Below are 24,290 nucleotides of genomic sequence, written 5' to 3' on the forward strand. Positions count from 1 at the left end.
ACTTTTGATCTTGAATACTGTTTGTTAGCTCCATATGTTTCATTACTTCATAAATATTAATTTGTCTATATGTTAATTGTGCGAAATTATGACAATACTTCCAGAGTTTTCTTTAACGTCTAATCAAATATTCAAATCTGGAACCAGACTTTGATAATTTGTCACTAATTACAGGTACAGTTGAGAAGGGATAGGTCAGATTTTTTGTTTGATTTCTACAGGAAAAGGAGATGTGAGATAAAAATCATCAAAGTCAAAAATGGTAACAAATACTATATTTTCTGTTAAAAATCTGTTTTAATACTCCCTTAAATACAAGTAAATGATTATTTCTGAACAATTGTAAATTAACTATTTTATGATCTGACTGAATGTTATAATTGTTCTTTTTTTCAATTAAAAAGAATTAACTGAATTTCTTTTCATCAACAATTTTGACAAGTCCAGACACAGTATGAATGCAGTGCTTTTTGATATATAGCATTCGATCTATAAGACACGTCAGGTCTGCGCCAATGTCCCTTTGGAATTCCACGTAAATTTGGGAAGCTAAATCATCCAAGCGCTCGGTAATACAGTTTAAACTCCTTTGTGATTTTGGATTCTGTTGTTTTGCAAACACAGCAGTGTATTCGGCAAGATGTCGCATTTCCAGATAAAGTTTAATCATGTCTCGCAAGAAATCTTTAAATTTGGACAAGATGTTGGTCTCATTTGACTCGTATCCCTCAAGGAAGCCAGCAGCTTTTGCTAAGGATTTTCGCCCCAGAGTCCTAATTCTTAAACACAAATAATGAGTCTTCCTTTTCATAAGTATTATCTTGGAATTTGCTCTTTCGGCGCGCTGATTGACTGCAAATTGAATACGTTCGGGTTCCATTTTCATTTTCAGTGAAAGTAGGGGATCTGTAGAGATGCGTTTTTTCGTAGTGCGGAATTTGTCGCCGTGTTTCCACTGGGCACAGAGGTCGCTTTCTTTGTGGTTTACTCCGTAAATTCCACGACACCCCCAACAGAAGCTGACGCCGCATACACACGTCATAGTGTAACACCCGCCCTCTTTCTCTATAAACTGATTGCATTTAGGACAACTTTTTCCGCGTACATTGAGCTCCGTGGATGAAACATCTTCTGCATTAAACTTTACATCAACTCCCTTTTCTTTCAATAAATTCCAATATTCCTGTGATATTTCACATGGGGCTGGCCAGTGAGGAAACTTGAAGCAAGCAGGACAAAACTTTGTTCCACACTCACAGATGGTGTTGTATTGTTTACTTTCAGTTAAAGATGATGAGAGGACACGATCACAATTTTCGTTTGGACAGTATTTGCACTGGCTCTGTACTAAAGTTTCCTTTTGACGAATCAAGTATTTCCGGACATCTGCAATGTTCAAAACTTGTAAAATCAGTGTGAAGTCCACTTCTTTTTCGCAATCGAATTCAGGGCAAAGCAACTTGGAGAAATTTTGTTGCTTTAGATGTTCTCTCCAGCAACTCCTACAAAACCAATGGCCGCAACACTCCATCGCAATTCCTGGTCTGTTCTCGTTCATTTCATCAAAGCAGATGTAACATATTTCTGGTGGAAGAGTCTCGAATCCAAGGCCTATCTGTTCACTGGATTCATTTCTATCTCTGCTAATCAGCAAAGTTTCAGCGAAAACGTCTTCTTCTGTTAGAGTTGACGTATTACTCTTTGCCTGACCTGGAGTTATGGCATCAAATGCTGTTTCATTGCTTCCTTTTGGATAATGTTTCAGCTTGGTAAATTGCATTTCCGAGTAAGATTTTACTTGAGAGACAGCCTGGCCAATAACGGACTCCATTGATCCAGTGTAGAAATCGAAAAGAGTTTCTAACTCTATTACTTCTGAGTCAATGTTAAGATTCATATGTACATCGAATATTTCCTCCCCATCAGAGGAGGCTGTGTATATATCATACGTGAAAATCAGGACAGTTGTCAAGTCCATTAAGAAAGCTTTATACATCATCCGAACGTTCTGTTTCATCATAGATTTCACTTCATCTGTTATGTTAATCATGAAAGAGCGAGGAAATGTTTTGCATTCCATATACCTTTGACCGTAAATGAATTTCAAGAACTCTGGTCTTGTCTCTTCGGTGGACAAAACAATTTTTCTTGGAACCATGGCTTGCTTTTTTCTACGCTGACCAATGTCTGGTGTATTTTTTTCGATTGGTTTGTTGTCCATAGTTTCCTTATTCTGTGTTGTGAGGTTAGGTTCGTCGATATATACAAGTTTACCTTTTCTGTTTCTCTCATCTTGGTAGTTTTTATGGTCCATTTTCTTTGTCGACTTCTCAAAGATCTGTTTGGTTTTTTGTGCTGATCTGAGGACATCAGCTGCTGTAAAGAAACCCCGTGGTCGCTGATGCTCAGCTTGAATAAGGTCATCATCGTAACCTTCAGTCTCCTCATCTTCCCAATAATCATCTTCGTAGCTATCTACCTCGGCCTCCATGTCAAACTTTAATTGCATACGATGTCTCTGCTTTCGTTTTTGTTTCTTTGTACTGAATTGTACATCTGTATCATGAATAGGTCTGATGTATTTCTGGTTGTGAGTGAGAGAGCTTGTGATCGGAGTTGGTAGGAAAACTTCAACATTTATTTCGGGTTCAGAACATTGGTTGACTCCCTTAACTTCAGTTACTTCTTCTTTTTCCTCACTTGTCACGTGGGGTTCTTTCCTGACACTGGAGATATTGAAATATCGTTTCTTAGAGGGAACAGCTTTTCTGGTTGGTCCTTTAGAGGCGTAAAATCCCAGACAGTTGGCTGTTTTTCTTAGTTTGTGTTTTTCGGTGAGTTGAACGTTAGGACCTTCCTCGCTGAATCCGCCGAGGAGTATGTGTTCCTTCAGGACTGTTGGCAGGACCCAGCGGCCTTTTTTACTGAGGGAGTAGGCTACATCATCCGTGCCAATACCAAAGTCCTGCAGAAGGCGAAGGTTGGTGGAATTCTTTACTTTTCTTACAAGACAGGACTGTTTTCTATATGTCTTGGTGTATCTGGAAGAAGTCGGAATTACGATTACATCTGATTGATTTGAGAAAATTAATTTCAAAATGTACAATTAATTAGCAAACCACCAAAATTTTGTTTGTTTGTTTGTTTTTAGTTTTCAACTATCCCCATCGCAAACCATTTCTCATGCAGCCTGTGTAAATGAATGGCGAAAAAAATATTGAAATTCCTTAACCCACCCACCCCCAAAGGAAGAGTTTCCTTGCATTAAATTGATTAGTGAATTGTTTTACCGGGACCCCCGTCCCCTGTCTGAAAAAAAAGAAAGAAAGAAAAAGGAAAACCCCACTTCAAATATTAACATGGTATAAAATTTGATATATCATTTATTTTATTTTTTTTATATTAAAAACACTTTTTTTGTTTTTGCTTGAAGGTTTTAAAAAAACGTGATATTTTTTAAAGAAAGATTACACATTTGCCGCTGAATGCTATAGTCTAGGACAAATATTATAAATAACATCCCTTCTCGATCATTAATCTCTTAAGAGTCAGCGTGGATGTAGGCGAAATTAAGCCTGTCCACTTCTCTTTTAAACAGAATATCCTTCTCATTATTTCTGTAATTTTTTTTAATTTCATGGTAATTTATCTCTAGCTATTATAAAATTTTTGATCCACCACATTGACAACATAAACAAAACTTACTTGCTGTGTGACGCACGCAGGGTATTCCCCGAGTGAACTCCACACTTTGTTGTTTTATGCACCATTTTGAAAGAAATCGGTTGTATATGGTGTTTTACATTTTACTTTTTATTTACATTCGGTATGTGGTGCAATATGTGTTTAAACGTCACTTATGTGATAATTCCTAGCAAGTGCACTGTGTTAGAAAGAAAGTCATTTTTGCTTTATCCTGTATTTAAATACAATAGTTTTTTATTTACTAATATATGCAAAATAATTTATCAGAGTGTGTTAGAAATGAAAAAGGCAAACTAGAACATATGGATTATACAAAACAAGACTAATAAAAGAAAAATATTTTTCTATGATATCAAAACCAGAAGTTCTTAAATGTTTTACAAACTTCCGCATTAGTTCACATAAGCTTGAAATTGAAACTGGCAGATACAGAAAAAATCGAAAGTGTAAACTTTGTGCTTGACTCTGTAGAAGATGAAATCCATTTTATATTTGAATGTTCAACTTATAAACTATATAGGCAAGTATTCATTAGTCATATAAGTGAAGAAAATAAAAATTTCTCCTCACTTTCAAATAGAAATAAATTTATATGGCTAATGTCAAATGAAAGTAGTGATATAATAAATAGTTTTGCAGAATATATATTTAAATGTTACAATAAAAGATCCAATGTTGTCTCAGGATGTTCCTGAAAGTCGAGAATGATATAATATGCAGACAAGGTAGATATATCCACTAAAATTTATGCATGATGTGGCATAATGTTTGCGTTTGTGTACTTTTATCATATATATTATACATATTCATTGTTGCATATGAATTCAACTATCATTTGGATCTCTTCCTCTCTTTAGCTTTATATTTTTTTTTAATTTATGTTGTATTTTTCTTGAATGCCCTTCATGGGCCCAAAATTGGAAATAAATGATATTCTATTCTATTCTATTCTATTCTATTACAGATGTACAATAATTGTAAAGCTATAAAGAGTTCTAATCATAGGGTACTTTTGGGTTTATGCTGTTATATAGTGATCTACCTTAGAAGTGAGATAATAGTAGAAATGATTATTTACCTGTCAGTTAATTACACAATTGTAACACACTAAAATGTAGCATTATATTAGACCAAGAATTTAATATGTAATTGAATTAATTTTCCCAATGTAGATAAACAACAGTGTTTCTGTTCACCCATAGTCCATTGTCGTTGAACATTTTCCCTGCAGAATTAAGGCAGGTACATGTACCTTATGTTGAAAATAAATTAAAAAGTCTCAACATGCACACTTTATATGATATATTTTTCTCCAAGTCCAAAAAGCACTTGTTAGTGTTTAGCCTAGAGCTTCCTTTATTCGTATAGAATAATACTAAATTTTGTACCAAATTATTATTTTACACTTTTCTTTTGCAGCCGAGTTTACTATAAGTAATTTTAATAACTTTGCAAGCATACACAAAACGTCAAAATGTATAATTTACGAGTGTTTGCACTGATGACGGTGCGTGTTGTGGCAACTAAAGGGATTTTTTTTTTCATTTGGCATTAAAAACTCTATCAATCAAGCCAATTATAACTGTAGCCATGACGTAAATTAAAATAAAATTTAACAAAATGAATATTAGATTTGTGTCGATTCAATTTTTAGCACTCAATATACTCTCCTTATTTTATGTATTTATATTTCACTTTCACTGGCTTATAGTGTTTATGTCTCTTAACTTATTGCTTTACAAGAACGTGCTTCGAGGGCGACTAATTTTTAAAGAGACTCAGGCTACTGACAGATAAATTGATGTTAAAGGGAACCCAACAACAAACTCGTTTAAAGTCAGCATTAAATTCATAAGTCCTATGGTCATTATAATAACCTTTAAGTATTTCGTAGGATTGAGGTGATAGGTTCAAGCATCATTCAGTATCAAATTAATATTGTCATACATTGAGCACTACATTACCCTTCTTTGAGTATACTACAAAAAAAAAGGGAAGGGGCGGTTTTTCAATAAACATTTTAAATGATAAAAAGTACTCTTTGGGAAAAAGTAGGGGGCAGTAAGCAAGCAAGGGTTTGGTATACTCCAGCATGCTAGAAGTTCACGGCGAGGTACTTTTGACCCAAGGCGCCTCGTAACCTCTAGCATCCATTGTAAAAATTCTCACCGCTGAAACCACAAGTGGAAATAAATTGTTGAATAAAAAAAAATCAGGCTTTGAACCTTAACGAATGACACGAAACAATAAAATATTCATTATTTCCGAGGTATATAAGGAGGTAATGACGGTAACGGAGGCTGTTACTTGTAGCAGTAGGGTAGGGTGTGTATGTGAGGGTGAGGGTGTGAGAAGGAGTGGGTGTGTGCGTGGTGGTGCTGGTGGGAGGGGGGGGGGGTAGTGCGGTAGCTACACAGTGGGTCCTTGACGCAGAGACCCATTTAATTAAATGGGATAAACCCTGAATTTGAACTTTTAATATATCATTGTTACCTTAGGATATTAAAAAAGATGTTGATATTATGTATAAAATAAGACACAAATAACACTATCAATGATTTTTTCTTCAATGGAATATTATGTAGAATATTTTATGGATCGAACTACTCGAAATGCACAAACCGGAAGTATTTGTTGTCAAGAAATACATTGATGGCGGCAAAACCGACATGGGGATTAGAAAAAATAGGCTGCGGTTCAGTGCTCCCGGAAATAACCTACTGTTATCTTAACATGGAAACTTTGTAATATGGTTTTGTGTTTAAATTAGTTTGTTTTTAAATTAATTTTCAAAATGGCCATGGAAAAGCATTATACGTTGCGGGACACCCACACCCGTGCCATTACTGCAATCGGATACAACTCGGCAAGGAGAGAGATCTTAATAGGTTGTGAAGGTAAAACTAAAATTTGAAGTTGCGATGATGTTTAAAAGAGCATTACTTATTTTATGAATGTACAATTTCAGGCCCCTTGTGAGATAAGCAGTATCTGAGTCTTCAATCCAAACTGTGCATGGCTTCAAAAAAGATGTAATTAATTTATAGAGGACTTGAAATTAAATAATTAAACATATTTTCAAGTTCTATTTCTGTCAGTCTATGTAAAAACATGCAGTTAATAGGGAGCACAGAGAGCAGCGTGAAGCACTACTCATCACTTCTAGCTCTTAAAGAAACGTCTGGGCAAAGAGAAAATACAGACTTTGCACATTGATCCAAACAATTTTTTTCTGCAGTTACTCTGGACCCACAATGCATCACTTGTTAAAGCTATGTTCTCATAAGAATAACGACAAAAGTTCAACAAAAAATAAATTCGCCTTCATTTAACATAATTAATGGATATATATTGATGATAAATAGTAAATGAAATGTTCTTTATTAACTTTCAGCATTGCTCAGGCTTTGTTTCTGGTAATGCAACTTACAATTGACATCATGTGATGTCAGAGTATATATGCATCAACTGCCATGTTTGGTTGTATCCAATCTAAATTTAAAAAAAAAAAGAGAAGTATCTGCGCTCTCCCAAACGGTCGCACATTCAACATAAATTACATTTTTAACTAGAAAATTCATGCATGTAATTTATCCACTGAATGAAAATGATACTCTTTACTTTAAACATATGAGAAAGCATTGGGAGAAAATAAACAAGAAGTACAACAAATAAAAATTCAATTCTATTCCCTTCACGAAGCGTACTATTATAAAGAAAACATCCTGTTTTATTTAAAATAGAGTAAATAAACCACCTTAACACAGACTATTGCCAAAGATTCTATATCCATATTTATAATTTACAATTCTCTGTATACATAATTGTCAATTAAATAAATGCTGTCACAGCCTACAATAGGGAATACTGCAGTACAAAAAGACTAATGCAAGGAAAATAAAAGTGACAAAATAAAAATGTAAGATTTTGTATTTGAATATGATTTTTTTTTCATAACTATTTTTTTATTGATTTGATTTTTTTTGACTGGCTTACTTCTTTTTAAAATACATTAATATACATTGTAACATTAAGAAATATGGATACATGGAATTCTTTTCAAATTTGTTAAGATATAGTAATGTGATTATCCTGTAAATCATCTTGATATTAAAATAACAAGTCTGTAATACAGATTAAAAAGTGGGCAAACAAATCTTGGACCTTTAATATGTCTTGTTCAGTTAGAGTCCAAGGTGAAAAGTATTTCTTGTAAAGGTACCACATCCAAAGAAAGCCACGAAAGGTCATAATTCTATAGAGGTAAACACTGGAATGAATTCAGATGTTTACTTATGTAAAATGATTCACAGAGTGTATACTTACTTCTCGTGTCAAGATGAATTACTTAATAATGAGAGAAAGCAAACAGTCCCATTGCATTTCTTTGTAAAGCTCTTTACATTTTCATTGTGTTTACCAAATAACATTGACCTTTTGGATTTTTCTTCTGAAAATTCTCTGAACAATGATTCTTGAAAAATCACAAAGTTAGTATATGATAAAGACCTATATATTTCTAATGTCACTCCAATTCTTGAGACTTTGTATACTCTATAAATATAAGCAAACTTAAACCAATTGAAATTTCAAAATAAACATGATGTACTAATTTTCATGTGTGCTCTCACCACATGGAAATGATAATAAATATTAGAAAATTTACGCATTGTGACAAAATTACAGAGGAATTACAAACTTCCCTTTAGAGCAGCTTCATACATGTACTTACACAAATTTACCTAGCATCTGTCTGTTTGTCCATCTTACACATCTTTTAAACAATGACTGTTATATCAGTAATTTAAAGAACTAAAGAAATATGGACTTGATTATATATGCTGGCCTTGTATTCCTTTGCACTGTGGCTTGTGTAAAATACCATGGTTTTTTTTACCTTGTGACCTTTAAACTTGACATTTGACTTTAAAATAGTTCATGATACTGATGTACAGCATATTTTTGGATGTTTGAGGGTAAGTTTTTGCTTATATACAATGTGCTATGTTTGTCTAAAACATTCAAAATAACAGCAATACAGTTTTTACTGAATGAATTTTCATTGAGCTACTTTTAAAAAAAAAGAATGGAATAGTTAATTAATCATGTCCTCTGAATTTTGAGATGCAAGACTTGGAAAAACTATATCAAATATTATATAACATGTTTATGAGCTTCTGACACTGTAATTTAAATGTGTGTGACAAACAGTTACTGCACAAATTCACCTTCAAATACTACGAAAATACATCTTGACTGGTATACCAAAATGGATTGTGTCACACTGTCCACACATAAATTTTGCAGCAAAGAAGACTTAAATCACTTTCTAGTAAGAAATCACAGGGAATATATCGAATTGTAAAAAAAAATAATTATTGGTAATAATTTCAATTTAATTATTAATTTTAGTTTTTAGAGTTAATAACTCTTTAAAAGCGGAATCAAAATCTATTTGATCGTCACACTTTATGATAAATGCTATGCTAGTCTTAATAGTGAGCGCATCATGATCTTTAACCTTTAGTGGCATTATGATCTTTATCCTTTAGTATAAATGATTTTTAGCTCACCTCAACGAAGTTGGGGGAGCTTATGTAATACCCTCGGCGTCGGTGTCGGCGTCCCAGGTTAAGTTTTTTGGAGCAGTTGTCTTTTTAAGTACTTCTATGTCCTATATTGATTAGACATGCATGGAAGATGCTTCAAATGTGTTTCATTGTAACAGTCAAAGTTTCAGATGCTGCAATTTCAGCAAAGGAATGACCAGGTTAATGTTTTTGGAGCAGGTTAACATTTTTGGTGCAGTTTTTGGTGTAGGTCTCATTTCCAAGGAACTATAAGCCCTATGTTGACCAAACTTGCATGGATGATACATCTAAGGATGTACACTACCAGGCTTGCTTCGGATGCTGAATCTGACCTACATTTTCTGGTTGAGTGAACAGGTTAATGTTTTTGGTGCAGGTCTCATTTCCAAGGAACTTAATCCCTATGTTGACCAAACTTGCATGGATGATACATCTAAGGATGTACACTACCAGGCTTGCTTCGGATGCTGAATCTGACCTACATTTTCTGGTTGAGTGAACAGGTTAATGTTTTGGTGCAGGTCTTATTTCCAAGTAACTATAAGCCCTATGTTGACCAAACTTGCATGGATGATACATCTTAGGATGCATACTATGAGGCTTGCTTTGGATGCTGAATCTGACCTACATTTTCTGATTGAGTGAACAGGTTAAAGTTTTTGGTGCAGGTCTCATTTTCAAGTAACTATGAGCCCTATAATGACCAAACTTGCAAGGATGCATACTATCAGACTTGCTTCGGATGCTGAATCTGACCTACATTTTCTGGATGAGTGAACAGGTTCAAGTTTTTGGTGCATGCAGGTCCTATTTCCAAGTACATATAAGCCCTATGTTGACCAAACTTGCAAGTATGATACATCTAAGGATGCACACTACCAGGCTTGCTTCAGATGCTGAATGTGACCTACATTTTGTGGATGAGTGAAAAGGTTAGTTTTTGATGCAGATTTCATTTCCAAGTAACTATGAACACTATTATGAGCAAACTTGCATGGACGATCCATCTTAGGATGCACACTAATGGACTTGCTTCGGATGCTGAATTCGACATGCATTTTTCAGATAATGGACCAGGTAAAAGTTATGGGTGAAGGTTTATTACCCAAAAACTGTAAGGCTTATATAACATTGTATAAACAAAACTTGCACAAATGATGCATCAAGGGATGAAAACTCTCAGATTTGCTTCAACTGCTGGATTTTAATTACATTTTCATGAAAAAGAAATAGTTTGAAGTTTTTATATAGGTCTATTCCAAAGTATCAGATCAAAATTGCATAAATATTTTCATTTTGGAATGTACACTTTTTGATGGTTAATTGTGAGACTTTGCCTTACTTAAAGACAACATTCGTTGAGGTGAGCTCTGTAATTTCTGATTACCTATGTTTGACCTTTAGTATCATTATGATCTTTAACTTTTAGTACAATTATGATCTAGATCCTTTATTGTCATTATGATCTTTGACCTTTAGTACCATTATGATCTTTAACCTTTAGTACCATTATGATCTTTAACCTTTAGTACCATTATGATCTTTAACCTTTAGTACCATTACGATCTTTAACCTTTAGTATCATTATGACCTTGAACCTTTCAGATGGAGTGATCAAGTTCTGGGAGTCCGAGGGTGGGAAGCTTGTGATGACAGCTTATGAACACAAAGGATGGGTGACAGATTTCCTCTTCTGGTAAGACCCTACTATGAACTAGGCTCTTTTATGCCCCACTTTTCATATGTGACAAAATACACCCTGCTGCAAAATTTGGATTGAAATAGATTTGCACACCTTATAAATGAGTGCATGCACACAATCTCTGCTCTTTTTTTTAGTATTCAAAATTCTAAAATTCTTATATTCTACACTAAAATATGAATTTTTACTCTTAAAAATTTGTAATAATACATGATTGAAAAACAATGAGAGAATGCACAAGTATAAAGCCCAGACCTCATGTTATAGGACCAGATTGTGCATTCTTAAGCTTTCCATCTGTTGACACCTCCAGTGATATTTATACTTACTTACTTACTATATGCTTACAGTGTAGATTAATCTCATCTCACTGACCATTTCATTTAACTTTTACACTGAGTACAAAAGGATTTAAATTAAAAGAAAATTATTTCATGTCATGTTTTAGGATTAATGACCTTAAACCTGGATCAATACTTTCGAGTAAATTAGTAGATCTAATGTGATGAAAGTTAGCATTCTAAGGTATAAGCTGGAATTTAAACTGGACCGGTCACACTTCATTAGCTGACTTATCAGCTTATAATGAAAACACATGCCAGGGTATTTGGAACACTTTATAATTAATCTAATTTACTGCTATATGTAATAGTTAAAGAACATTTACTTTTAATACATAAACAAAGTACATAATACACAATACATCTGTACTTCATTGCCGTAACATATATAACATCTTGCAATTTCTTTTAAAAATGAATATATTATGAGAACTTTGCAAATAAAGTGAAATTTTCTGAAAAATGTGAATAAGGACTGATATGAAATTCTGTGAATATTTCAGGGCAAGTCCTAAATTGATGTTATCTGCAGCTAATGATGGTAACATTATAGCGTGGTCTACTGGAGGGACAGTTTATGACAGAATACCAGTATGTGTAACTACTTCAGCAGTGTAACTAGTAATTCAGCAGTGTAAACACTTCAGCAGTTTTGTTGCTTCATCACTGTATAATCATTTCACCATTTTAGTTATTTAATCAATGTAATTAGTTTATCAGTGTAAGGTAATTTCTAAAATCTTAAAATCTTAAATTCACCAGTTAAATAAAATATTCAATAATACTTACTTTGTTTAATTACTTACAGATTATTGGGAAGTGTGTCTTACTTATATGATTAGAAGTCTGTCTTAGTTATTTAAACAATAAAATGTTTTCTTTGTTTGTTAAATGCAGAAAAAATACATAACCCACGTAAGCGTTATGTAAATTTTTTCTGCAATAGCTGCGACCGTTCATTCCAGTAATAACATTTTATTGTTTATATTTATATCTGTTTAAATAATCAATTAAAGGAGGATTAAAAAGATTAATTATTGTATTAATGATGCGAACGTCTTTATACGTTTCATTGATGAAACAGCCACTGATTAAGAAATCTGTACCGGCGACATGTCTACTGTAGTTTATGCAGTGATTGTGTTGGATGTAAATATATTTTGTTCTGTCTATTCTGTCTTTAGATTGGTATGCCCGTCTACTGTATGGCCATTAACCATAGGAGGGAGCAGTTAGTGTGTGGAGTTAATGGAAGTGTCCGGGTGTATGATCTGGATGAGGGTTAGTCACAATCAGCTGATTAACATACCTTTTTATATTTCATTGATGACTCTGGCCTGCTCAAAAAATTGACTAAGCTTTTGATTACATATTTTTCAGATAAGGAATCTGGTCATGTGATTAATACGGAGGTTTTGTATGTTGCTAGGGAGCATACTGATATTGTTCGATGTATTCTGTGTCACGAATCCAGAATTTATTCAGCAGGGTAAGAATTTGGAAAATAAGCATATACTGTAAAATCATATATTTTTGTTGAGTCAAATTTTTTTATCAAACAAGATGTACGAGTTATACACAGCTGGGACTAGAAGCTAAATGTCCATCAATTTCAAGTACCCAATGATGGACCTTAATTCGCTTGATTGATGGGGAATACAGACTAGGTAAATCTGAGGGCGGTGCTTATTATCTCATGCTTTAAGGCAAATACAATGTATATTATTTCATGGGGATTAGATTTTGTGGATAAAGAAGCACTAAGTTGTTATTTTAATATTTGAAATTTTACATTTGGTAGAGTTTATAAATTCTTGGATCTTTATAGTCGACACCACAAAAACAACAAAAAGTAAACTCATTAAAAAATCAGTGATTTCCCAGTAATTCAGCATTTCTTCGCAATTCTGTTAATGTGACATTAATTATGACTAAATCTTGAGATAATTTTTATTATAAACATTGTGTTGTAGGTATGATCAGAAAATTGTGATTTATGACTCATCATACACACGAGACAACAGTTTGGCACCATTACATCAGTAAGTCAGTTTTGACAAAAATCTTTTAAGGTAGAGTCTAGCATCAAGATTTGTTTGCCCTTTAACATTGTCTGTATAGATCCATTAAAACTTTTATGTGAGACCTTTAGCTGCAGATCTGTTGCTGGCTGGTCTGAAAAAAAAATGGGGTAGATTACCAGAGAGCTACAGTTCCATTAATTGAAAAAAGGGTATATATATTGCGTACAAAAAATGGGCTGTTCTTGATTTCTTTCTCCATTTATTTATGCTGCAATCTCAAAATGTTATTAACTGTGTGTTCCTATCATATTCTTTTACTACTTTCACAACAAAATATTTCCCAAAACCATTGTTTATACAATATAGTCCTACTGGGCTTAAAATATTGAGACTGTTGAAAATTTGGCCTGTCTTTACTAATTACTGCCATATTAGTAAACAAGGTAATATTTTCCAGTGAGCTCTGTGATGACTTGTACATGCAGTTTGTTGTGGAAGTAATAAAAGGATATGTTAAAAACGCATGGTTAGTAAAATTTTGAAAAATATGATGAAACAAATCAAGAAACAGCATGCTTTTCAGTGCACAATAAATATACACTTTTTTCAATGGGTGGCATGTGATCAGTAAAGCTACAGTCAGCTGCAGCTAATGAGACAATATGTTGACAACAGACGCTGAATAGTTAGAGGAAGATGCACATATTTTATAAGACAGTACCTAGGTCAAAGGTCAAGCTTACATGTACTGTAGATGTACTTTTTTCTATGGGGTCATAATTCCACGGAATCTCAATTTCTGTTTAATCCGCGTGTAGAAAATTATGGGGTTTTCCTAGCCTGTCACTATATGCCTTACATTTATACATTAAGTACGCTTGGACAAATTTCTGCCAAAAATGTGTGACCGCGTTCATAGTGTAAATTAATACCACGTGGAAAAAAGTACTTCTACAGTATTTACATGATCATAAGAATTGAATAATACGACTGACAATTTTTTGTTTAGTGGTTTCTTGATATCAGTAATAGGACTTGGGATTTATCACATGCAATGGGAAATACACCAATTCATTTAGCATACTTTGCATTATTTTATATTTCTTGTTAACTTTAATTATCAGGCACCCTAAAGCTCATGATGCAGGGATTTGCTGTATGTTGCTAGAAAAAGACAACGAAAATAACCAATGGTGAGTGAAATCAATGAATTATTAAAGCTTTTAACTCTTATTCTGTCACAAGAACCAAAGTCTGAAATAAACCTTTCAGCTGAAATTGTGACTGTAAAGCCTTCAAATGTTTAGTTTTTTTTTCTTAATATTTAATGTAATTTGTCATGAAGTGTCATTGAGTAGGAAAAATTAAAGACTGTTCATGTAGAAGATTTGCATTCCTCCCAAAGAATGGAATGCTTAGTAAAAGGGAAAAGGCTAGAATCATATTAAATCTTAGTATTAAATAACTAGAAACACAGAATCAACAATAATAAAATGTTTCTAGGAAAACATCCATGTATTTTGTAGATAACTTGTTCAAATCAGTCATCTGTGAGATATTGATCAATGCAGTGTATTTCAGTAAATAAACAGTCTTGTGCAGACTAATGTGTTTTGTTTTGTCAAGGGCCAATACGACAACAAAACCATAGATCATTTAAGGGGGCCGACTTTAGTTTTATTGTGTGAAAACTACAATAGTGAAACTCTTCATTTTTATACCATATATAACTTACATTAACTTCAGTGTAAATGCAAATTTTGGTGGAAATCTACCGTCCAGGTATTTTTGAGGGACCGTCTCAAAATACAGGTACATTTACTATAGGATTATATAGGAAAATGCCAATTTTTAGCACTTTAAAGCAAATTATACAAATACTACAATAGACATTTTGTTCAAACTATAATATTTGACGAGTAATACTATATTATACAATATATGTAAGAAACACAAAATTCTACCGTCTTGTTACCAGAGGGGGCATCTCAAAATGCCAAAAAAAAATAGCAAATTTTACTATTTTCATAGAGTATTACAAAATATGACGTACATAATGGATTTACATGAAAATATTTTAAAAATATTGGAGATATTCTCAAATTTCTATGTTTTAAATTTCAAGAGCGTATGTTTATTACTTTTTCTTTAATAATATTTTGATTACCCCTTTCTTTAAGAGCTACACACAGATTATCATAACGTCCAAAAAAAAACAAAACACTGTAACGACGTCAACCTACCTATCAATCGCAAAATCGGTTAAAAAATCAGTTATATCAAATTGTAATTACCTTTTTATACCTATAATTTCTGAGTTTTGTTTAATTTCAATAATTAAGCAAAAAAAGTTGCATTAAAACAGTAAATACACTTCATTTTACTATGATGCGTGAAATATTGCGCAATGGAAACTATAGTCGGCCCCCTTAAAATAAAAAGATTTTCTCTGTGAAAAACAAATCTCCTTCACTTGTCATCTTTTTTGTTTGATGATTATATCACTAAAAAGGGATGATACTCTAAACTTAACCACAATATTCAATATATATTGATTTCTTTCAATGCAAAAAGATAGCACTTTCATGTTTCTTTTTATGTAAACATGCATGGATGAATATTACAGAGCTTTATAAGGTTGCTTGCATGCTAGTTTGGTAAAAGGACCCTATCCCAATTTGATTTTTTTAAATCAAAATTAAGATACACATTTCTTTCCAACAAGCAGATTAAATTTTCCAAGCATTTCATGATAAATCTTGAGGTAACTGTTATAATATTGCATAATATGAATAGAGGACAGGTGTCTGCATTGTCAATATTTTAACATCTTGACATCAGTGCAACAGAACATAAATTAATCAATATTTTTACCTTTTGAATCTAAAATTCCCTATTGAAAGGATTCAGGGTCCCCTTTTAAAAGAAAACAGCTCAGTAACATCATTTTATCCACCATTTTGTTGTCTATATTAAGTTACTCACCATTAACAGAAATATGGTTGACATGTCCAGTAAACAGTGTCAAAGCTAGTCCAAGGTAAAACAATAATTTGTTTCATGTAAGCTCTCAATTCACATGTTTGTTTTAGGTTGATGACTGGTTCTTTTGATAAGACTGTGAAGATCTGGTCTATAGATGGCAAATTCACACACAAGCTGGACAATTTCTTAGCTACGATTTCCGGAATTTGTTATGTGCCTCGTAACAAGACAGTATGGGTAGCTGGGGGGACATCATATGCCAGTCTGTTTGATCCCAAGTCAGGGGATAATGTAAGTCTAGAGCTTCATTACTTATAAGTATATTTGTGTAGATAAGTTTTACAGTCAAACATTTTTATAAATATAGTACATATACAGCAAAACTTGTTTAGTACGAACATGGATATTGCGAATGAATAGATATAGCGAAGTTATCTTGGATCCAAAGCTATGTAAATGTAATGAATTCCTTATACAAATATAATGAATTTATACAGATATAGCGAAGTAATTTCACTGTGACTTCATTATAACCGATTTTACTGTACTTCCAGCTGGTTTTTAACCATTCATTATTATGAAAATTGATGTCAAATGTGAAGTCTTTTTGATTACATTGTAGGTATCAGATTTTATTGGAACCTTCCAGCAACAGGAGGAAGAAAAATATCAGCTGCAGATTCTGAAGTACATTCCTGAGCTGAATGAGGTTATAGGTGAGTACTGTAAATATTATAAGGATATATATCTCGAAGGATTGTAGCTATTGGTGAATATGTTGCAAATATTCAAGTACTCATCTTTGAGATGAATGATTGTAGCTACGAGTGAGTGTTGTAAGTGTCCAAGGGGAATCATATATAGAAAACTCTAAAACAAATTACCACAGGTTCATATATGGAGATAAATATGCAAGTTAACCAATAAATGTACCTTATTTTGACTATGAATACATTAGGATGTTTTCCCTACAATAAATGTACCTTGCTTTGACTAGAAATACATTTGGATGTTTTTTTACAGCCTCCACAAGTCGACGCCACCTGGTGGTATGGAAATATAATCCATCTGGTTGTATCACAGCTCTGAAGTGTTCCAGTAATCTAGAGAGCCTCTGTTACAGTAAGTCATGTAATCTAGAAAGCCTCTGTTACAGTTAATCCTACATTCATCCTTGTACAAGTTACAGTAAATCCTACATTCATCCTTGTACAAGTTACAGTAAATCCTACATTCATCCTTGTACAAGTTAATGGAAGTCCTACATTCATCCTTGTGTAAGTTACATAAAATCCTACATTCATCCTTGTATAAGTTACAGTTAATCCTACATTCATCCTTGTACAAGTTACAGTAAATCCTACATTCATCCTTGTATAATTTGCTATATTAATTCATTATATCCATATGTATAAGTTAATATATAGTCCTACATTCATCCTTGTTAAGTTACAGTTAATATTACAATATCCTTGTACAAGTTACAGTAAGGTTTTCTATGAATTGAATTTTATATACAGATAAAGAAAATTAAGTCTACAATTCATCAAATTTTTGTATAAGTTACAGTAAAAGACTAAATTTCATTATATGTACAAGTCAAAACAGTATATCCTAAATTCGTTATATCATCCTTGTACAAGTTACAGTAAATCCTATATTCATCCTTGTACAAGTTACATTTAATCCTACATTCATCCTTGTACAAGTTACAGTAAATCCTACATTCATCCTTGTATAAGTTACAGTTTATCCTACATTCATCCTTGTATGAGTTAATGTAAGTCCTACATTCATCCTTGTACAAGTTACAGTTAATCCTACATTCATCCTTGTACAAGTTACAGTAAATCCTACATTCATCCTTGTATAAGTTACTGTAAATCCTACATTCATCCTTGTACAAGTTACAGTAAATCCTACATTCATCCTTGTACAAGTTACAGTTAATCCTACATTCATCCTTGTACAAGTTACAGTAAATCCTACATTCAGTCTTGTACAAGTAACAGTTAATCCTACTTCTTTTTTGTATAAGTTACAGTAAGTAACAATAAGTAAGTTAATGTTTTGTTTACATTTCAATTAAGAAGTTTCCAGAATTAAAGTTTCGTTTACATTTCAGTTAAGAAGTAACCAGTATTAATGTTTTGTTTACTTTTCAGCTAAGAAAGTACCCATATTGATATTTTCTGGTGATAATGAAGGAGTGATTATTAAGTGGGAGAGAATGCAGTCTAACCATTTCATGTACAGGTAGGTTTTATATCAAGAGTTATTTCCCTTTAGATCTCCAGAAAAACTGCTCATGATGCTAAACACATGAAAATATGTAAACAATCAGAATAAGACATGCATTTTGAAAGTAAAAAAATGTTGCTTAATTTTATGTTTGTAACAAATGTGGTTGGAAAACAAATTGAAGGCATATCCTGCGAAATGTATAAAGAAGTAGTTTTGGTTTATTTTGATTCTTTCAGTAAGGAACTTTATCAGCTGAGTGACAACAAACTAAAAAAGCAGAAAAAAGTGGGAAGCAAGGCACGAGAGCTGTTATTGGAGCAGCAGCTGAACCAGTCTCCCTCCAAATTGTACAACGACACCCAGTCAGCTAAGGTGGAGGCCTCCAAACAGAAAATCACCCATGTCAGAAGTCATTACGCTTACAATAAACCACTTATACCACCGGTGAGAACAAACACTGCAATACAGGTTTTACTTCATAGATTAGAACTGGTTTTATATATCAGTCGAATAAAACTTTTGCTATGAGGAGTATAATGTTAAAAGACACATGCGGTAAAGGTGTTTGTTAAATATACACATAAATTAGAATGAGGGTTGAAATACATAAACATATATCTCTGATGTTCACTTACTGCCTAAAATCTCCTCATTGCATTTAAGTTGATTTTGCTTCTTCTTACAGCCTTCGGTACATAACCACCCCAATACAACCATACTTAAGATTGTGTTTGTGGAGAGATTTGACTACATCATAGCAGCATCAGAGGACAGCAATATATGTCAGTATCAAAAATGATAGGCTTGTGTTATTAATTTAAAGATTAAATATTGTCATTGATTCAATAAGTTGAATTTATTCCAGTGCTAATACAGATTGATTACAGTGATTCAATTGCCTCATCATTTTTTACCTTAACCTTTCTTTTGATCTTTGACCTCACTTCTTTGATATTGATTTATATTGGGCTTCTTGATGTTTGGTGAGCTATCAACATATAAAAGCAATATAATTCAGAATGTGCAAAATCTTTGTAAAAGTCTTTGTGAAAAACTCAGTGATGATTCTATAGGCTGTATTTCCCTACAGATGTTTGGGCATTTGACTCAGATGCAGTGAAAGCATTGAAGGATATGAAACCTATGGATATGGAGAAGTTGGTGGCTAAATATAGTATCCTACTTGACCCTGACTCTGAGCTGTTACCACAGAATAAACCCAACACCCTGGTATGTGTTCACAGTTAACCTCATCAAAAATCACCCCCACCCACAAAAGTGAAATCCAGCCTTCCTACATGGTTTATTCTTTCCCAGTCAGTGTTGTGAAATGCATTTTTTTTTTAAATGATAAATTTCATTGTTTGAAATCTATGCATGCAAATCTTTGAAAAAGTTATAAATATTTATATATACAATGTATGTGTGTATGCCTTGACATTACATTACTATTAAAGAAGCTTTATCAGTAAAATTTCAATGTTTAAAACTTGAACAATAGCTGTTTATATATGAAAAAATAATCATACTCAGAGCACAGAGTTCTAAAAATGAACGCTGACAATTTTATTTCTTGATAAGGAAGAGGAGGAGACATCAGAAGAAGAAGAAATAAGCAGTGTTAAATCGGTACTCTACATAACCGAGTGCAGTCTCTCTTTTTTTTTTTGTGCCATTAGTTTCTAACTTTTATCTAAAGCTTTCGTTTTGTCATCAATGGGATTTTTTAGCTGACCCACTAAATGTGCCATCTGATGCTGCCATCTTTAAATGCTTTTTCAATCTTGTTTTTTATTAAGTAGGGTAGTCTTTATACAGCTCACAATTAAAATTTTGAAGATGAACTGGAATCATCATGTCTGTCTGTCACCTGGTTTATATGTCTGTCAGTTTGTATGCCTTTCTATCAGTTTGCCTCTTTACTTACTATCCAAACTAAAGTTTTGATATGAATGGATGCAGCTACTACCTTACACTACGTCCAGATAGTATATAGAAGAGTCCTTTTCCTAGGTCTTCTGAATAAAGTTTAGCATAGTATTCTTGTTTTAGATGTATTTTTGCAAAGATTTTATCTGAGTTAAAAAGCAGTGTATGTCTTTTGAACTTGCTTTATTTGATCTGCTCTTCATGGGTCATTAAACCTTAAATTTTAGCAAGGTTTTGTCAGTTAACTTTATTTTTAAATTGCATAATAAATACATTTATTGTTTATCAAAGTATATTTTACAAGATCATTCCAGGTCTCACACAATGGCTATTTTAGATTTACATATTTAATCTTATACAGCTTTAAATTGTGCATGTAGATTTTAAAAAAAAAAATCACTTAAAGTGCTTCTTCACATTTCACTGTATTTATAGTAGAAAGATTTTTTTTGTCTCACAGAGTATTGCTTCAAAATTTATGTACCGGAATGTTTACAGAATGCGAAATGCATATTAGAATTTGTGTGTCATTTTAATGTAGTACCTGTATATTTGAAGATGGAGATTGCATCCTGATATCCACTGAATACTATAAGGTTAAGATGTTTACTTCTGAATACAGTTTACTGACACTATCTGGTTATACTGTGGCACACAATTAACTAAAATACAATGTATTAAATTGTCATTTGGGAAGAGGCATGTATCATATAGGTGAGGAAAGCATTATGAGCCAGCACAACCAAGTATTCTTCAAAGATTATATGTATGCAGTCATGGAAAACATTTTGATAAGCATGCAGTAAAACAGTAGAGTTCCTGGTCTTGATGGTTTTACAGAGATGGGTATTGAAACACTATAGTTAAGAGTGGTGGGAAGGGACATAACTCTTGTTGTCTCTGGTGTTTGTGACAAAATCTCTGGTGATTGGATTCTGTCATTCATGTCTCTTTTGAATATTTCTTCTTAAAACTGGCTGCTTCTTTAAAAAATAAGTTAAAACTTTTTGCTCTCACTGGTGGCTTTATTAACTTTATTAATTAATTGTAGTTTTTATTTCAGATTTTTCAGTTCAATAGGAGTAAAATAGTGTTAAATTTTATAAAATATATGTACAAACCACAAACTATTCCTCAAATTAATTAACAAAATTAATCATTTTTATCAAAAAATATTTTGAAATACAAGTAAGAATCATATTCCATTGTTGAAATAGTCCTTTATTTAGAAAATTAAATTTACCATAGAATTCACCTTGATTTTTCTCTTGAAAAATTGCAATTTGTTATATACGTATATACACAATTTGAGAAGTTATTGTCTTTAAAAGTATTTGCCAGTTATTGTGATATATATATTTTTTATTTTTGGCACTTAGGAAAGTGACTCAGTGACAAATCGAGTGGCAGGATTTGTGTGTAAATTTGTGTTTGCTGAGCACATGAGTTGTGTCACCAGTATGGTCGTGATAGGGAAGGAGTATGGAATGGACACCACATATCTGGTCGGTATAAGTACAGTCTGGTCTGTATAAGTATAGTCTGGTCTGTATAACAACTGTCTGGTCTGTAAAATAACTGTCTGGTCTGGTCTGGTCAAATACAACCAAGTTGACAAAAATCATTTCCAAAGATAAGAGACAAGACACCTCAACTTTGTTAATGTTCAATATTAACTATTTAGGCACTGCTTTAAAAAAAATTCTTTCAATATCTGATGATAATTTTGTTAACTAGTCTATACCAAAGTCTCTTTTATGCAATAACACATGAAATGGTGTGTGTTGCAAACTTGTCAGAGGTTTTCTGATAATGAAATTTTTTTTTTTTACATCCAAATTAATTTACTTTTTCAAGACAATGAAAACTAAGTAAACAACAATGACAATTGTGATTCCAATATATTCAAATGATATTTTAAATTCTTCATATGGATAAAACAAGACTAAGTAAATTTCTCTTTGCATAAAATAAATGATAGGAGTATTGAAATGCAGAAGTAGCTTATATGACATAATGTGAAGACGATGTTTGAAATGGTTAACTCCCAGTTTTGATCTATATTTTTAGAAAGCCCTGCGGTCATAGATTTCTCTGAATCATGCATGTATCATGTAAAGTTGTAATGTAACTTGTCAATTCGTTATGTAACTACGCACTGACAATCAATACGATTATTAAATGTCGAATGCATGTCATGAAAACTGTTTGTTTTTGTCACGTATTTGTCATGTATTTGGCACGTTGTCCCATTTACTTAGCCAGGTATATATCTTATGTGCGAAGAAACTTCAGTTAGATAAAAGTACTTATATATTCATCATACTAATTAGATTGGCAATTAATTATTGACCAAACCTATAAGATCTCTGTTTATCGTTTACATTATAAAGTTGTTATGGTAATGCTTATGGAATTTTCCAAGTCTATGCAGATCCCATTAATCTTGAAGGTCATTATGATTCATATTTAAACGTCAACCAGAGAATCATGAATGTCTTGCATAAAGTACTACAAAATTTCTTAGTCTCCAAACTTTTTGTCTGAGCACTCTGTATTTTACACATTGATATATTTGACCACTATTAAATTTGGACATTGATAATAATATCCAACAACTCTGTAGTTTACACATTTGATAACAATGTATGCATGTATATTGGTTGAAAATGCTTCTAGTTTAAAGTTTAGAGACTTTTCTTCAAATTTAAAAAAAATAATAATGTGTTTGAGAAAGGTTCCATTTTTTAAAGTTCACAACAAGGAATCCCTGCTATTAATAAACTTTTATGTCACATGTTCTTAAATAGCTGTGCACCATAAAAATGTGCTGACAAGTCAAATTATCACCGACTAAATACATGCACACATAAATCTGCATGACTTATACTTATTATGATAAGTGTATGTCATTGTAAATTAAAGTAATAATTTTTCATTCTATGTTCTGTCTCATAGACTGTCATTTTCTTAGCTGTCTGATTCAGCTGTTTCCTACTTACACTAAAATATTAAGGCTGTTGACCCTCACCTTAAATTGTTGACATGATCAACCTATACCTTATAAAGATTACTACAATGTATTTCTCCATTAATTTTTGCTTTAAAGTGTTATCACAAATTAATTTCATTAGTGTTTCCATTTCATTTAGATATCATTCAAAACGGCTATAGGGTTAAAAAAGAAATCGGTATAACATTATAAGTAGAGCTCAACCTCTAATCCAAAGGTCTATTCAACAGAGCGAGCGCTTTATTTTCGCCTCGTGATATTTTACTCTCTCTCACACGTGCAAAAAGTTTTGTTGCATTTTAAACTGGCACTGTCACAGTTCTGTTTAGAAATTGAACTGTGTTCTTGAATTTGCCCCATTTTAAATTTAACCAGTTTTGATTAGGGCAAAGGGGACAAAAATAAAATGAGGTTGAAATTTTACCTGTATACAGTATTACACTATGCAGTTTTCTCTAAAATTCTAGAATTATAATATATTAATTCAAACAAACTGGGGCCACAGGATAACTCAGAATTTGTACGCTGGCCTCATGTGTATTATCATAAAACTTTTAAAATGTGAATCGTTATTATAAATTATGTAAACATGTTAAACTTTGCAATATGATACAAATTATGTGTTATCCGTTATAAAACTTGTGATTTATATATCACATATGCGAAAACTTGCATATATCACTGCAGGAGGCAGAAATCAGGTCATGAGAAAAAAACTGATATTATTTCACAAGTTCATAACTACAGAAAAATGAA

General features: G+C 32.5%; 2 protein-coding genes across 4 annotated transcripts in view; one reads left to right on the top strand and one right to left on the bottom strand.

Annotated features, from left to right (window-relative positions):
• On the bottom strand, nucleotides 1–3,806 carry LOC134249814 (uncharacterized). Its single transcript, XM_062732183.1, has 2 exons — nucleotides 3,706–3,806; nucleotides 1–3,041 (listed from the first exon to the last, which is right to left on the bottom strand). The coding sequence occupies exons 1-2, from the start codon at nucleotides 3,768–3,770 to the stop codon at nucleotides 407–409; spliced, it is 2,700 nt and encodes an 899-aa protein (XP_062588167.1). The 5' UTR covers nucleotides 3,771–3,806; the 3' UTR covers nucleotides 1–406.
• Nucleotides 2,856–24,290, top strand: part of LOC134249815 (uncharacterized WD repeat-containing protein alr3466-like) — a 26,957-nt gene continuing 5,522 nt past the window's right edge. The window contains exons 1-16 of one of the 3 annotated variants that reach the window (XM_062732186.1): nucleotides 2,856–2,980; nucleotides 10,902–10,992; nucleotides 11,843–11,930; nucleotides 12,524–12,620; nucleotides 12,720–12,828; nucleotides 13,313–13,381; nucleotides 14,488–14,556; nucleotides 16,456–16,639; nucleotides 16,971–17,064; nucleotides 17,372–17,470; nucleotides 18,514–18,604; nucleotides 18,829–19,036; nucleotides 19,278–19,374; nucleotides 19,683–19,822; nucleotides 20,174–20,221; nucleotides 21,901–22,026. In XM_062732186.1, coding sequence (XP_062588170.1) covers nucleotides 10,946–10,992; nucleotides 11,843–11,930; nucleotides 12,524–12,620; nucleotides 12,720–12,828; nucleotides 13,313–13,381; nucleotides 14,488–14,556; nucleotides 16,456–16,639; nucleotides 16,971–17,064; nucleotides 17,372–17,470; nucleotides 18,514–18,604; nucleotides 18,829–19,036; nucleotides 19,278–19,374; nucleotides 19,683–19,822; nucleotides 20,174–20,221; nucleotides 21,901–22,026 — 1,566 coding nt within the window. In that variant the 5' untranslated portion in view covers nucleotides 2,856–2,980; nucleotides 10,902–10,945. Of the gene's footprint in view, nucleotides 2,981–6,318; nucleotides 6,603–10,901; nucleotides 10,993–11,842; nucleotides 11,931–12,523; nucleotides 12,621–12,719; nucleotides 12,829–13,312; nucleotides 13,382–14,487; nucleotides 14,557–16,455; nucleotides 16,640–16,970; nucleotides 17,065–17,371; nucleotides 17,471–18,513; nucleotides 18,605–18,828; nucleotides 19,037–19,277; nucleotides 19,375–19,682; nucleotides 19,823–20,173; nucleotides 20,222–21,900; nucleotides 22,027–24,290 lie in introns of those variants that run through there. The other 2 variants (XM_062732184.1, XM_062732185.1) reach the window with 2 other exon arrangements.

The sequence above is a fragment of the Saccostrea cucullata genome, unplaced genomic scaffold, assembly GCF_032062105.1.
Source record: "Saccostrea cucullata isolate Sc308-1 unplaced genomic scaffold, CSIRO_AGI_Scuc_v1 ctg160, whole genome shotgun sequence".
Lineage (NCBI taxonomy): Eukaryota > Metazoa > Mollusca > Bivalvia > Ostreida > Ostreidae > Saccostrea > Saccostrea cuccullata.

What these genes read in the sequence shown, in the direction of transcription:
- LOC134249814 (XM_062732183.1), bottom strand. Translation starts at nt 3,770, where the DNA reads ATGGTGCATAAAACAACAAAGTGTGGAGTTCACTCGGGGAATACCCTG. An exon ending in CTGCGTGCGTCACACAGCAA is followed by an intron (nt 3,042 to 3,705) that starts GTAAGTTTTGTT and finishes GACTTCTTCCAG; the next exon opens with ATACACCAAGACATATAGAA.